This window comes from Prenolepis imparis, unplaced genomic scaffold (assembly GCF_030444845.1).
Source record: "Prenolepis imparis isolate NDT839.2.m4 unplaced genomic scaffold, iyPreImpa1.0 SCAF_9, whole genome shotgun sequence".
Lineage (NCBI taxonomy): Eukaryota > Metazoa > Arthropoda > Insecta > Hymenoptera > Formicidae > Prenolepis > Prenolepis imparis.
The window spans coordinates 9,128,016-9,144,782 of record NW_028141167.1 but is presented as its reverse complement, the minus strand read 5'-3'; the positions used below and the strand labels follow the sequence as shown (position 1 = coordinate 9,144,782).

Here is a 16,767-nt window from a genome sequence, read left to right as displayed (position 1 = left end):
TCAGAAATATCATCATATACATCAAAGAAATACGCCAGACATTTTGGCCCACTTGAACGTCTCGGAAGAATCTTAAAGAGATCGCTATCAACACACTCGCGTTATCCTTCATCTCGCACTCGTCTCATCTCGAGAGGCACTTCACGCGGTTAGCGAGAATATTTGTCTCCTCGCGAGATTCGAGTTCCTGAAGTAATTCGGCGAAATATGAAGAAAGCTTCACCCGGAGCTCTGCAGGTCGAGGTGAGCACCGACGAGGAATGGCGACAGTTATTGAGTCGCCCAGGCCTGATCATTGTAGACGTGTACTCGGATTGGAGCGGACCGTGCGCCGCAATGGCGAGTACCCTGAAGAAGATCAAGATAGAGGTAGGCGACGCGGTGGATTTCGCGATCGCGCGGAACGACGACATCGACGACTTGGCGAGATTCCGCGGTCGAAGCGAGCCCGCTTGGATGTTCCTGCAGGATGGTAAGATGGTGAACCTGATGTTCGGCGCGCACTGTCCGCGTCTGCGGAAGCTGGCGATGGACGAGATAAGGAGGGTACAGCACTTGGAAATTCCCAAGTGGCGACAGGATGTGTACGAACGGGCCCCCGAGGAGGAAGTTCGATGGCAGAAGCAGGAAGCCGTTAGGTGAAAAGAAAAGAAATCTCCCTCTGCTTCTATGCGAAACCAGAAGTTTCTAATCTTCGATCTTAATAATATATTTTGATCATTGCGGGACAGATGTAGAGACGACGAGATTAAACGATATTTCGCAAACAAACTTAAAACTACTAGCAGATAACTTGACAGCTTAACTTAATACGATAACTTCTATCGCGCGTATTCTAAATTTTCGTCTTAACTGCTCGCGATATTTTTACTCTGAACATATACTCGAGACGATCCCGCGATGTCGCCGCGAGATTAATAAAACTTTCGTGGTTGCGAAAAAAAAGAAGGAAACGTGAAATTGCGTATATATATTCACGTAAAAATCGTCTCCGTAAAAAGGCGAGTGCTGGAGGAGAAGAAACGAGTGAAAGAAGAGGCCGAGAGGCTGGAAAGATACGAGCGATTCATGGCGCAAATGATGATCGAGCTATGCGAGAAAACGGTGTTGGTGCTTTATCCGTGGGTCTTCAAGGATGAACGCGGCAGGCCGCGGGACAAGTGGCAGAGTCTGCCGTACACGGAGCTCGTGCAGGATCTCTTCAGACAGTGCTTCGACGTGCAGGAAGAGCTGCGTATCCAGCTGAATGAGGACACGGTCGAGAAAATGTTTGTCGAGAGTGGCGTCGACGTCACCAAGGAATTGATAAAAGGTGCATTACAATAAATAAGAAATTCGCGAGGAACAGCGACGAGATCTGTGACATAATAATTGACTAGCTTCGTGTCGCACTATCCTGTAATCATATTCTCTACATTTATTCGCATCTCTTCACGTTATGAAACATTTCCACTTCGGGTAAAAAAAGAAAAGAAACGAAAAAACGAAAGAAATTATGCGATCACACGATTCTTCAGGATTGACCGATGGCAAGTGCATGGCGATTAGGCTGAAGGGCAAACCGCCGCATCCAGATTGGCCAGTGCATTATCCGTACGAGAGTTCGGAACGCGACTTGATGAAATACCCGATTCGCATGATCGACGACGTCGAGAACTATCTCATCAGCATCATCACAACGCAGCCGCCGCCACTTCTACAAACTGGAATCAGTGTGCCTCAGATCAGATCGATGTACGATGTGTCTTACATCGAGAGACACGTACACGTGCACGAACCGAACCCGGAAATTGAAGGCGACACGCGGCGGGTGCATCCCGCCGCTTGGGTGCCTCCTCATGTACGGTTGAACGATCAATGTCAGAGGAGATATTAATTGAAAATTGATTAAAATTTTCTATACAGCGCACCAGATTAAAAAATTAAATTTTAATTTGATATAAAAATAAATATAAAAGAAAATATAATACACAATATTTTCTCATATAAATTATATATATTATATATTACAAAAAATAGTCGGCGTCTAATCAAAAAGAAGAGATATTAGTCTTATTAAAAATTTATTATAAATTGTGAGATATATTTGATAATATATGATATTCGGATATCGCTCGCACAGGCTAGAAGCAAAGTTCACGTCTTCAAGACTCTGTTTCCGGCTTACCTGGAAAAGACTCATCCTTACGAAGAGCCGATACCTCCTCTACCATTGTGCGCCTTCAAATTTGAAGCGTCGAAATTCGGTGTCGTGCGAGACGCGTACGAAATGTACCCCGACGCTATCGAACACTTTGGTGCTTTCGAGTTCGATCGACCGCCTTATGCGAGACGTCTCGCGTCCTCGCCTGAAGATTTTGAGAACAAGGTGTGCCATCTTCCCTCTATTGTGACTTCACAACTCCGATAAAATTCGTCATATTAATTAATATGCATAATTCTTTTTCTGTCATTCGAATACTACACTTTCGATAAAAAAAATAATGGAGAATTAAACTATTATTCTTTTTCTATCGTAATTTAACGATACAATTTATGATAGAAAATTTGCAACAGATTAAAAAAATTATTTACGAAAGGTGAAGCACAAAACTGGCGTCGAGGTGTTCGTAGTGATAATTCGAAGGATTAACGAGGAAGCTTTCTTAGCCTTCGCCAGCATCGAGCCGTTCTTCGTGACAAAGGTTGACGAGGAAGCACAAGGAATGTTAACGGAATATTTCCCTGAAGGAGCTGAAGATGTGATACTATTAGAGCCAGATGAGGCACTTTATGAGGATGAAGAAGAAGAAGAAGAAGAAAAGGAAGAGGAAGATTATGAAGAAGAGAAAGAAGAAGAAGAATTTGATGAAAATTATCCTTTCTATTGATATAAAAGGATCTATTTATTTGTTCTAATAATTAAAATAACTCGCGGAAATATAATATTTTTCGAGAACAAATGCTTAAAATCATTAAAAATGGATCTACTTACTAGAAAAATTAATTTCTTTTTAAAGGTTGTGTCTCCATAAGAAAAAATATATTTATAAATTGTGAAATGCTCTTTAGTGATAATATTTATAAAAGAGTGAAAGCAAAAATTCACGCGAGAAATAAGGTTAAAAAGAATTATGAAAATTTTCGCCATATGGAATGGTTCGTGTTCCACAACATTTACATTCTCCGCATGTTTTGGCAGCGATCGCCAACGTGCGACTACTCGCTGTGCTTGGCACAGCGTGTTTGCGTAAGTTTGGCGAAATACTAAATCAGCTCGTGGAAGTTATAAACGCAGCTATTCTGCTGCCAATTTTGATTCCGATTAAATCGGGCCGAAATACTCGTGAGAGAATACATGAAAAAGCCAGCTATATTATGTTCAAAATATTTTATTTATATTTAATATTTTTAATTTAATTTGTAATTTAATATCTAATTTATAATTTTAATTTAATTAAAAATATATAATATTTAATATGAAGATTTATAAATGTCCATATTATATTAAATTTATAAAGATCCATATAAAAAAATATTGCATAAATTCACAAATTATTTATATTATACTGATATTGTAACATTTTTAGAAAGAATTTTTTACTTTTTATAAAAAGCAAATGATAAACGAACTGCTTTAGTGACTCTCTCGCGTAGATATGTACTTGTTCAGAAAAAAATCTCTATATGTCGCCATTATTAATTACGATACAATCATTCATAAACATTGTCAGTAAGACTCACTCTTTACACAAGATTTGCGCGTAATTTTGCAAATTTGATTCAATAACGAATAAATTTCGTTTTGCGAAATAATTCTCTCTGCAATTAACCGCGTATCTGATCTTTGCGAAAAATTGCTTTATATAATTTTTTTCGTGATTTCTTATTAATCCTGCTAATAAATACTGCAGGGTCATTTATTTTTCACGATGAGTATTGAATTTTCCGTCTCTTTCGCAGCCTTTGTTTGTGCTCTTAAGCGTCTTCTTTCCGCGAACATAAAACAATAAAATCGTGACTGGATTTTATTTGTATTAAAATCGCTGTAACCTTGCGTTTAGAGCGAGAAAGAAAAGATTGTTGATTGATCTATTTTGAATCGCAAAATGATTATTATTTCACGTTTCTCGTGATATTTGTCCTATACATATACATATCGCAAACACAATTATAAATTTATATACATAATATGTGCATATATATAGGAATATATCTATATGAATATATATATGTATATTATCATGTATATTATTTCACTAATTCATTTAATGATACAGTTAATTAATAGGTATGCAAATTTTAATGATTAACTTAATATCTAAATGGTCCTTTCGAACATTATCGAAAGTAAGATTTAATTAAATCAATTTCTATAGTCGCGAAGTAATTTTATGTATTAATTAAATTTTATAGATTCAATCTTTAATCAAATTATTTAATTAATTAAATTCTTAATTAGCACAATAATTTTATAGAACGTTTGTAATACATCTTATTTTATTTTTTTAGTCTTCATATATCTAACATAATTACTATATATAAGATATCTCGGGAGTTTGAGAAATGTCAAACGGAAACATTGTAACTTGTAACGCGACGGTATAAATCTTACCTCGGCAATGTCAAGCTCGACAAGTTGGCCGAGAAAGGACGCATAAAACAGTGCTTCTTGTTTTTCCTTTCCTTCTTTTGTTCGCCATCGTGAGACCGCCACAATACTTGCCGCGGGCGGTCAATTGCTTAAATGCCGCTAATTATTGCACAAGCATTACATAAGTAAACAGCTGGATTGAGCAGGTGAGAGAAAGAGAGAGAGGAGGGCGGGAGGAAGCAACGAAGAAGGCAGGAAAAAAGACGCAATTTACTGCCACCGAGAGCAATTCATATCCATCACGCGTGTTACGTGCGATTAACAATCCTCTTGTCTCCTCGCACCTTCTCTCTTTTTCTCTTTTTGTGATTACGTCGTTCTTCAGTTCCGTTCGAATAACACTTGAAATCTCATTCTATTTTGTTTGTAAGAAAACATTCGTGAAATATATGATGCTTAGTTAGACGGGGGAAGTATTTTTCCCGGAAGATTCGAAAAATTCTGGTATAATAAGAAAATAAATAGTGAGAAAAATAGAGAAAAAGTTCTCTGCTTGAAATGATATATGAAACAAAATAATTATTTATATATATATATGTTGCAAGCTTCTTGTAAATTAACAAAATACCTAAAATTGATACGTGTAACCAAAATTATCGGAAGAAGAAAAAAATATATTTTATACATAAATTATTATAAAAACATATTATATAAGAAGGAAATAATTATTATATTAATAATTTAAATCAATACACAATTGATAAGTAGAGAATATTATTTATATAATAATATATGACGTGATATACAAAATGTCGAAACAAGCTTAATGTTAAATGGAAACTGAAAAGGGCGGGAAGCATCACGATCGAAAAGTACGGCCTTGGCCTGCTTAAAGAAGAATGTTCTCCCGATGGAACATCTCTTCTTTACTCGGTGACGAAATTATCGTCGTAATTGTTCACCCATCACCGAGTAAATAATTCATAAGATAATCGTGATTGATTTGATGACTTGAACTACGCGTCCGGTTCGAAATTCGAACAATAATTTCGAGGTGAAAGTATACGAATGATGAGGCGAATACTATTATCATATTATACTAACAGACATAATCGTCGATCTAATCGTCACGAATAATTTGATATTCCGAATTTTCATATTTTTTTTTGTTGCCAACGCTGTAAAAATTCTAATTGAAATAGCTTTGACATACTTTGTACATCAGAAATTTTACATCTCTTGGTAATGAGATTATAAAATTACGAGAAAAATCAAAATATATTCCTCGAGTTTTAAAAATTCGAAAATATAATTATGTTTTTTAATATTGGAATAAATAGATCAATTAAGAGAGTTATATTTAATATCAAATATTAAAAATTTGCAGTCGTGAAAATTTTTCTTGAAGAAAAATGCATCTTTCTGTTATCCGGAAAGACACATTTAGTAATTACGCGACACTCTATACACTCGAACGCATACTGGAGTATATATAAATGCACGCCCAACTCGTTGTCGCCGTGCTTCCTTTTCGCTTTCCGCTTATCGTTTTCTTTCCGGAACGCTCGTCGCAAATAAGAGCCGTCGTCGTCGTCCGGAATTAATGTCGTCGAGACGCCCGACCCTGATTCATCGACGCCTACTAGCCGTCTACGCTGTCGATCTTCCTGACAACAGGATCCGCCGCGTAAAAATTCTCGGTTCTTGGAATAGATATGGATAATGTCTCTGCTCGGATGTTCTTCTTTTAAATAAATTAATTAGGTTAATATATAAAAGTATTATAAATAAATACAAACTCACACATTATAAATAATATATGAATAGCATAAAAATTATTTAATATAAATTAATTATAGCAAAAATTGATAGATAGATGTGACACGTATATATACATATATATGTCTCATGCGTGTATTTATTACCTGTTTTTTTCTCCGGATTTCGCCATCGATCACCATGTGTCGCTGACCACGGCGGAATTCGCTTCCGCTCCAATTTCGTGGCGCTTCGTCAGAATTTTGTCTTGACGGAAAAAAAAAAAAAACACCGATCAGTATACTATTTCTTACACGTGTATAATTTCTTGACCTCTTTAATCGAATGCAATTTATCGAAGTCATTATTCGCGCCCTCGAAAAACCCCTTAGAGACTTTTCTCTCGTGATGTTCGTGAAAAAGAGATTTTCTCACAAAAGCGCGATGAAAAATCATTATCACATTTGCGTTTCTCTTTTAAAGCCTATCTGCAAAAAAATGTTACGGATGTATACGCAACGTTCTGACACATGTGTGGTTCGAGGAATGCATCACCAAATACAATTTCACTTTTCGAATGAATTATACATCGTTCCGAGAAAAGTTCTTAAAAATGTCACAGAACAAATGAATATGATGATGAACGAAATCTTTGTTTAATAAAGAATAATTTTCAGTTGAACTTTGAAATGTATGACAAAATATAAGTGACGTGAGCACAAACTCGTTGCATTTCGAAATTATGTATCAGATATAGCCAGTGATTATATAGATCACTACTGACAATTAAAAAGAAAATAATAATTGCCTTCTCTGCAAAGATATTTTGGAAATTACGATTCCGTCTAGAACGAATAATCGTACAAAGTCATACTTCCTAATACAAATTATTTCACCATGCTCGGCATATTCAGCGATCTCGATCGTTCTATATGCATGCTTACAAAGGAGAACACTTGTCACCCCGTATCTGCGTAACCATCCCCCACCGTCTCGCTCCGTTGACATTGGCGTTCTCGCGTTTAGATCGGATCGATCGGTGCCGCAAATCGATCTCGTCATCGTTCCACGGCGACGTGGCCGGCCTCTAACCGACCCTACCACAATGTTCGTCCTGTCCAGCTTCCAATGGTCGACGTTCTATCCCTTCTCAGGATATCCTGCGACACATCCCTCCGAGTTCGAAGGTCACGGTAACAATCGCCGCTGTCCGGCGTTCCCCTGAAGAGGGTCCCGTTCAGTTTCGGTCCCCGAGAGTAGGGAGGCTATATATAGCATCGTCGCCGACGCGCTCTCCTTCAGTATTCTCGCGCGCGTCCATCTCGATGGTACACGGACTGTCGCTGCTGAGTTCGCTTCTTTCGAATTCCTTCGAGTACTTTCAGTAGGGAGATCTCTTCTTCGCGCTTCGATCGCACGCGTGAAGATAAGCGCGAAATTCTGAAACGCAATTGCCGATTTTCGCTTACTCCATTTGGAACGTCTATAAACGAAAGTCTTTGAAGAAGAATTTTTTTCTGAACGTATTTCGTTCGACAGAGACAAAAAGAAGAAGCTGGATACGATTTTTTAACATTGGATCGACGACTTTACGGTCCTTGAAGACAGAATCTGTTTGACAAGCTCTATTCGATATTTAAGTCAATATCAAAACGGGATCTTGTAGTAGTGACGCTCGAAGAGGAAATCTATTTAGGCATTCTAGTGTGCGTCAATCTAGAAGAGATAAATCTCTACGCAACGATCAGACTCTTCAAGATATCTTCGGACTTTGATGCATATTAGCAATCTTATTCGGCATTATTGTACACATCAAACGCTAGAACTAGATAGCTGGATATACTTTGGTCAAGAATCTCTTCAGCTAGAAAAGTTTATGTAGCGGAGGTATGCGAGAAGATCTTGCTGTGTCATATAGACTCTGATAACGGGAACTACTTATTAGCCTCTTTACACCGAGTTTTTGCTCGCGACGAAGGTCCGCCTGATTCGTTAAACATTTCTCAGATTGCTGTCCGTCGAATATTGCCGATGATTTCCTCAGCGGAGCGTAATTCAATAAAAATTTTGAAATGGTCGCGATACTTTGAGGCGAAGCGTGCAGATAAGTACGTTTGATAGAGACGAGCACAAACGTGTTATTCTTGGCGCGAAGTGTCACGTCGATGTTACACGGAAGACAACGAGCGACGCTGTCGATTGGATGAAAGAAGACTTCGGACTTGGAATCGCGAGGAGGAAGTCCAGCTAAAAGACATCTAGCATAACAATGGTCGTCAACAAGATCAACATGTCGTATTCCGCTCCGCTGCGTACCTTCTTCTCGGGTCTTCATACGAAGGTAAAAAGATGTAGACGTGATAGAATATCATATATGTATTTATATTATATTCTATAATTAAGCTGCAATAATTCGTGCTTTGAAGCAACCGTAATTTAATATTTGAGTTAATTTAAGAAATTTTACATATTTCTAAAAAATTACGTCCTAATAATAATTAATCTTAAAATTAATTATTCAAATTTAAAAAAAACCCGCCTGCTCTATCTATAAAGTTTAATTCGTAATAACTCATTATTTTCACGTCCTTACAATTCGGAAGCCATCGTGTCGACATTTTATTTTTATAAAAAGAAGACATCAAATTGCTCCCAAAATCTGCATAAAAATCAAGCTCTAAGAATATTCTATGACATGATCATCAATAGGGTTCAAATCAGGTTCCTCTTCTCCATTGCATTTTCGGGACAGCTGCTCTTGACCACGGCGTTATGCAGGACCCTACAACCTAACACCTAACACTTTTTTATTCGTATATTTAAGCGGTTATTGGTCGGTCTGTCAATAACGCATTTTCGTTTCTAAACATTTCGTTTACCTGAACTGCCGTTTTTAGATTTCACCTAGCCACTGGAAAAATCTTACAGAGACGCGTAATATCAGAAAGAAATGTCAAGCGTATAATATCAGAAAGAACAATGAAAATATTGACAATAAAACATCTGCATAACGTTATAGAGTATATAAAATTTTAAATAATAAACACAATGTTTAAATAGATAAAGCATTCCCGATGTTTTTTTTTTTTTTAGCAATATTTTAGTATAAGAATCAACAATAGAGAGAGAAAAAAAACGTGTCTAATATACTTTATTTGCGCTGTGTATGCATGTGCATATATTTTATGAGTATGTGCTCACAATACATTCGCAACTAAGGCTATACTTTTATTTTTTTATCTCAATGTCCTTAGTTTATTTATAGTATGCTTTAAACATTGATCAAATACGGACGTTTTTAGAAGCCGCTATTGTAAAGAGATATTGTCACAAATAGAATCGTCGTATTATTCATTTAAGAAAAAAAGAAAAGAAGTTTCTTTCTAAATCGCTTATACTTTTTTTAACACTATCTATAACAACATAAGCGCGTGTCATTCTTTGATTTTTTGTTAAAAAGAATGATATTTAAAAAAAAAGTTTTTAAAAATATTTTTTACAGAAATCAGCTGATTAAAGCGTTAATTTGCTAATTTTTAAATAATAACATGGTAAAAAATTAAAATAGTAATATGTTGTAAATAATGAGCTGTAAATAATATGTTGTAAATAATATCTTATTCTTGATTAATATTTTTGACAGAAATCAGCTGACATATATAACTGTCAAAAATATTATAACATATTATTTAAAACATTATTATTTTAAATTAAGAAATATTTTTATCGGCTCTCAGTATATAATAAAAATTATTATTTTAATTTTTATAACATTATTTTAAAAATGAATTAGCAAATTAACGCTTTAATCAGCTGATTACTGTCAAAAAATATTAGTAAAGCGAAAATTTACTAATTAAATTTTAAAACAATAACATGCCTTTTTTAGAAAGGGATTCTTAATGGAAATAATTTTTTTGCAGAATTTTTAATAAGTGTTAAATTAACTTAGTCACTAATTAAGAAATAAATTTAAATAAATGAATTTTTGTAATATCTTGAAATTTTTTCATATTTATTAACTTCTTATGTAATATACATATATTAAATATTTTTTTTTTTTTCGTAACATTTTCTGAGCATTATTAATTAAACATTTTTTTATATGTTGTATTTAATATTTATTGAGAGAATTATATTTGTATTCATGTAATCTGTGTGACATTAATTACTAATGCATTATGTAAAAATATGTTACTATCCATAAAATTTATTGAATATTTAGTTCATAGAACATATCGATTATTCGATTCAGATATTTTCTATGGCTATTAATTTGTCTATGCTGTTTACCTTGACTTATCACGATTTATTAAAGATGCTTCATATCTCCAGCTATAAATTTGTATTAATATTACTGAATTAATTGCATAATGAGAAGACATGTGTGGAAATTCACATATATTAAAGAAATTACGAGATGTATCTTTAAATATGCAATAGTTTTCTCGCGGACTGTGGTAATTTCGCGCTGCAACGTTGTATTTAGGTCTCGTTATATTTAGAGTGATTTCCTCGTAGAAAGGCATTTGTCTCATTTATTCTTCTCGGCTTTGTTAGTGTCTCCTTCATGCTCCGTTTTTTATTCGGTTTTATCGTAATACGTTGTTAATAACAATTCGATGTACATCATGTATTATTATTGAAATGACAATGAAACAATGAGTTAAAGAAAATAATATATGATACTTTTAATATATAGAGAATATATACAACATAATATATATATTTTAATATAAAAAAATAAGTGATAATAAAACGCAATTTTTTATAGTTATAAATTCGTAGCAATTGAGAGAGAGAGAGAGAGATTTCTTTATATTCTATTATATCATACAAATAAGAGAAAAGATATTGATCACAACATTTCTTTTAATTTCTGCCATTTAGAGATTATCGCTTCTTTTGGGTCACTTTATGGCAGAACTTTACTACATTGCTTTAAGTAGAAAATATACAAAAACATATTTTCTCTTATAGATAATAATTTTATTCACTTCAACATACAGTCAAGAAGTGGGACTTGGTTTACAATTATAACTTATATACCACTCATACTGCGCAACCTCTTTCATCCAATCGCTCCTATTTCTACCTAACTGCCTACCTTACCTAATCCAAGATGTATCCCTTAAAGTTTATAAATTATCTTTTACATTTTACTTTTTTATTTATACATTTTTACATTTTTACATTTTACCTTTTACCTATTTACTTATTTACATCTTAACAGTTTAACAGTTTAATATTCTACAGATTTTACAGATTACATTTTACCACTTAACTCCTACCACTTATTTCTTATCTATCTGTCCCTAATCTCTATTCCTAGCCTTCTTCTTATTCTTCTCTATTATCTTTACCTTTTCTCTCTATAGTTTCCACAGTACTTCCCCTTTTTCTCTATCTAACTCCTCATTTCTTAACCTCCTCATCCTATATCCTCTTCATTTTTCCCTATCTTGTCAAACCAACCTTTTGTTATAACACATTCCTTAACCTTATTTTCTCTTATAATATATAGGTATATAATTTTCAGTAAAAAAATTGTTAATAATAATTCTGTTTATATTTGCTTGACGACATGACTAGGAATTTTTTTGGCAGACAATTAGAAGGCGACATGGGCACGTGGGGTCGCATTGTTGAATTGAATAATAGGAAGGCTCGTGGCACGAGCGACGATCGCTCTCATTAAGCGAATGCCCCATGGCCGTTGGGATGGCATTAATATCAATGTATCGTATACGCAAGAGAGGAAGAGAGAATAGGATGCCCGCGGCGGCATTTCGTTCTTCCATGCACGCGAAGCGAGACCTCGAATTAGGAAAGCCGCCGTCGCGGCTCGTGTCCGAAATAGCCCGGAGGAAGCCGAGAATTTTTGTAGGCCGTGGCCGCTTCCTCCCGAGGCTTACATAAATCACCCTTTTTCAGCCTGTCATACTAGTTCCCAGTCATTCATAATTTAAGTCCTAGAGGCAATAGTACAAAGTACTCCACAGTACAAGTATATTCTATATGTTTGTATTTATATTTTCAAGGTAAATTATTCCTTATTCCATCTTTTCTCCCGCTTTTGTTAAATTAAATAATTTTTCTTCAAATTTATGTACAATTAAAAATTTTATTTAAGATTTATATGAAAATTATCTAATATCTGCCATTCTCTCTCTCAAATAATTACATAAATTTTTCCTTGTCTACAATTTAATTTGATTTAATCCAACTCCGATCTCATTGAGTTGTCGGATTAATCGATGAACCAGACCGGATCAACTTTTTCTTATCGAGTCTGGAGAAAGAACTGAGCTTCTCGAGGACGCGCGGAGAAGCACCGTAAAAGCGACTCTGGTATAAGAGAGGCATAAAAGATTCATTTTGCTGGAGAGGTGACCCCGCCGACCCGGCATCCGCTCTCCGTAGGCGGCACTTTCGGATCTTTTCTCTTTGCACTCTCTCTTTCATTCTCTGATCCTCTTCGTTATCTGTCTTTGTCCAGAAGCGTTAACAGAATCACGCATCTGCGAAAATTTTAATATTAAAGGTTTTAATATTATTAAATTTAAATATTGGAATATAGAAAATCCATTTATTAAACATCATTATGAAATTAAATTAAGTTTAATTAACTTAACTTTTATCTCGCCTTTCTGGAAATTATTTATGCAAAAATAAAATTTATTGTGATGCAGATATAAGTTTAGTTTTTTCAACATTTAGACCAACATTTTTTGCGGGATATTTTCTTTTAAGGAATAATTGTGATTTTTTTTGTTCTATATTTGTGCCGAATTAAACTATTTTTTAAAATCATTAATTTTATTTGAAATTATTATGTGTATGATTTTAGTTATTATTTTTTACATATAAAGATACATTTATTTCACTCTTTATTAATCAATTTTTGTGATGCAAAATTTGTTCTATATAAAATTAAAACTCACAAATACATGATAGTTCTTGCAACAGTCGCCACGATTAAAACGTGATAATATGAAAAAAAAAAAAGAAGTTATAAATATCAGTTTCTAATCAACAACAAAATATTTTTTATTTTAGAAAATTTGATAATATTGAATTATTAGAAAATTATTGCATACTTTACAATTGCGCTTTTAAATTTTCTTATTACAATTCTATTTTTATGCGAGAGTCTTTTCTTTCATTCTGTATCCTCGAGATGAGCACGTGTAAAACAAGAAATTGACGGAGGTAGTAATCTCGTTGAGACAATCAAGCAGTTGGTCATTAAGTATAACTTGCGTTAAATTGCCGAGAGTTGGGAGACAGAGTGCTGTTTTTTCGTATGACGTCTTCAAAGAAACGTATAATATATACATTTCTTAAATATCTTTTCCTGATCGAGATCTTTGTTTTAATTTGGAATTGAGAATTGTTCTTCATCAACAATCAATTTGTTTTATAAAATACATATAAGTCAATTATTTATTGACTTATAAAATCTTCTTTCTTTAGAGATTATTGTATTATAGTTATGAGTGAATGTTTAATTTATTTCAGCAAACGTTTCTCTAAATTTAACGCTATGATTTATTTTCATATGCAATTTAAAAATTAAAAAAGATCATGAGTATAATTTTAGTATGATTAGCACAAAATTTATTCGAAAATTGTTAAAATTTAGGAAGATTATATTTAGCATATAATGTTCTGTTTGACTTTCTCTGACTCTTATGATTATACAATAGAATTATTGTGCGTGTGTATTATAATGAAAATTGCAAAAGCGGAAATCAATTAATTAAATGGGCAATACAAACTATCGTTCCTAAGTGATTTCGGTAGAAGTACAACGGAAATATCATATTACAAGCAGTCACTCTTTCTTTCTTATTACTTTATTTGTTGTTCGAAAGGATATACTAATAATACACCGAAAATATTTCCGGGAATTTAATCGCGTCTTTTAAAATCAACGTGACGCTTTCTTCATTAATAAGCTTCTTCCGCGTATCGGATCGGAAACCGGATGCATTTAATTTGTGACTGTAATATGAAATAATAATCGAGATGATCTAGAGATCGACAAACAACATCTACAAAGATCATAGTGCAGTTGTTGCATTCCTGATTGATTCAATTGAGTCTGCATAAACTTATGATTATTGTCGCTTGAAAGCTAAATTAGAGCATTAATAGGATGACTCATAAAACTTTCAAAAATTTATTTAGAATATATTATACTTCTCTCTCTCTCAGAAATATACTAAACCGTACTTCTAATGTCATAAATAATCTGATATTTGGAAAAAATAAAAAAATATTAGAAAGAAATCTTTCCGATTTATATAAAGGAGAGCAAGAATGTGATCGATAATATAGATAGTGTTGTAAGATTAATATGCATTCTTGATCTTTATTAAATGTTGCTTACATAAACGCAATATTTTAAAATTATCCAATCGTTAAACATTTAATTCGATTTTCATAAATGTGATGGAGCGAATTATCAAGCAATTTATTAATGCAATTAATATCAAAGCTGTGCAAGCAGAACTAATAATCTTGCAGCGATAAAATCTATAATTATGAAATTATTTATTATAAAAAATAGTGAATATCTACGGTCACCAAAATATTCTTTTTTTCAAAGGTCACTTTTGTGTAATAAATCTTATCTTGGAATCAGTTTTAAAAAAATCACTTTGCATCGCTTGTGAAATCAGCATTTTTAAATAAATTATTAATTTTGCCGAAGAAACGAGTCCGCCTCATTTATACATGAGTATATTTACATGGCTGTTTACATATATTGGATAGGAATCGTCTCATGGTACGATGTAAATCTGACTGGCTAACCGACTGGTCGGTCGCGGCATCGAATATCACCTTGACGACATATAGCCTAGTCGTCGAATCGTATTTCTGTTGTCGTAGAAATGTCACGCAAATCGTGTGTAACGCGACACGTGCGCGTCCCTAGCTTCGAGAAAATGTTATTCCTGAATCATCGGTTTCAGAAAAAAAGAAAATATTGTCGATTATACTTAATAATGCGTGTGTTTAATACTTACACGCTGTTTTATAAATATATGTATATTTGAAATATATATATATATATATCATTCATATATATATATATATATATATATATATCATTCGTTTTCTCGCGTGATCGATCTTGAATCGTCAATGACAAATTGATCTAAATCTTTCTAAATTTGTCATTGACGATTCAAGATCGATCACGCGAGAAAACGAATGATTATTGTTATTTATCGAAATTAATCTCGTGATTTTTTAAATTTTGTATTTTTTATTCAAATTTCAACGTTAAAAAATGTTGTTTTCCTTTAATTGCATTAATAATTAAAATGCCAAACTTAAGCAGTATTTCTTATCTATTAATCTCATTAAACATCTCAAGATAATTTAGTATTCATCTTTATTCTTGTGCTAAAGAGAAAAAATCAATTACTTTTAATTTATCCGACAAGTGTAATTTTATTTTAAGATATAACAGCTTGTGAAGTTGAATCCGCTTAAACTTACGATTTTATTTGCATCGATACTTACACTGTATCGAGAATATTCGTAAATCCGCGCTTAATTGCGCGTGAAAATATTATCGAAGTTATTCTTAATTAATTAGACTCGTGTTGCGCGCGTACATGTTCATCCGACATTTTTTTTTCTACAGATGTGCTTAAGGAGGTTTTTTTTAAGGAACGATAAGTTTAAAGCTCATCCCGTTAGCGCTGCAATTAACGCCCAGATCATTTAATTATTACGAGAATTGCACGTGTAATAACGGAATGCGGTCGATTATTTCGCCGCGATATTTCGAGATAGAACTTGTGAGGGAATTCAGACGTCTCGCCGACGTTTTCGCGTATTTATTTTTGGACGTAATAATATTGACGCATGCTAAAACCACCGCGAGATTTTAGAGCGGCTTTTCTCAAGGACGCTTTTCGCGTTGCATTTTATTTTTTTCCCGTAATTATAAAACAGCTTCCTACGTCTCAGAATTTTTTTTTAGAAGAAAAATAATTTGTTTGATTTATTTTCATTGAAACATGATGAGACAATTTATTATAATGCGTTCGATTTATTTATGAAATTAAGATTTGATAAATTTCAATCAAATTAAGTAACATTAATTCATAATAATCATAAAATTATATTAATATTATAATTTAGAAAACAAATATTTATAAGAGAAACAGAAAGAGATAGAAATGATTAAAATTTTTACATAGTTTAAATACTATCTTTTTTTAATTATCCTTGATAATAGCGCTTAAGTGCGTATTTAAATATGTCTTTAATTGTTTTAATTATAGATTCAAAAAGTTTATTACACAAGCTACTTCGAAGGAACTTCTTGCATCATTAAGTTTATTATACGCGCAATGATCAGCGATATTAAATGCAGAGTGACAGTAAAAGACATAAGTCGGATGAAAAGAGCA

General features: G+C 33.3%; 2 protein-coding genes and 1 long non-coding RNA gene across 7 annotated transcripts in view; 2 read left to right on the top strand and 1 right to left on the bottom strand.

Moving 5' to 3' along the window:
• Positions 1-16,767, top strand: part of Sarm (sterile alpha and armadillo motif) — a 95,450-nt gene that overhangs the window by 37,815 nt on the left and 40,868 nt on the right. The window contains exon 1 of one of the 5 annotated variants that reach the window (XM_083045510.1): positions 7,799-8,672. The exons of the other annotated variants lie outside the window; for them this stretch is intronic. Within the exon in view, the coding sequence (XP_082901636.1) occupies positions 8,601-8,672 (72 nt within the window). The 5' untranslated portion in view covers positions 7,799-8,600. Of the gene's footprint in view, positions 1-7,798; positions 8,673-16,767 lie in introns of those variants that run through there. 5 annotated transcript variants of the gene reach the window in all.
• On the top strand, positions 14-2,933 carry LOC145940823 (uncharacterized). Its single transcript, XM_083046418.1, has 5 exons — positions 14-638; positions 1,002-1,312; positions 1,518-1,840; positions 2,123-2,368; positions 2,580-2,933. Exons 1-5 carry the CDS (start codon positions 208-210, stop codon positions 2,868-2,870), a joined length of 1,602 nt encoding a protein of 533 aa, XP_082902544.1. The 5' UTR covers positions 14-207; the 3' UTR covers positions 2,871-2,933.
• Positions 6,511-7,548, bottom strand: LOC145940405 (uncharacterized). The gene is made up of 2 exons (XR_014426006.1): positions 7,276-7,548; positions 6,511-6,598 (listed from the first exon to the last, which is right to left on the bottom strand). It is a non-coding gene; the product is annotated as an uncharacterized LOC145940405 (long non-coding RNA).

What these genes read in the sequence shown, in the direction of transcription:
- LOC145940823 (XM_083046418.1), top strand. Translation starts at nt 208, where the DNA reads ATGAAGAAAGCTTCACCCGGAGCTCTGCAGGTCGAGGTGAGCACCGAC. An exon ending in CAGAAGCAGGAAGCCGTTAG is followed by an intron (nt 639 to 1,001) that starts GTGAAAAGAAAA and finishes CTCCGTAAAAAG; the next exon opens with GCGAGTGCTGGAGGAGAAGA. An exon ending in CCGCTTGGGTGCCTCCTCAT is followed by an intron (nt 1,841 to 2,122) that starts GTACGGTTGAAC and finishes TCGCTCGCACAG; the next exon opens with GCTAGAAGCAAAGTTCACGT.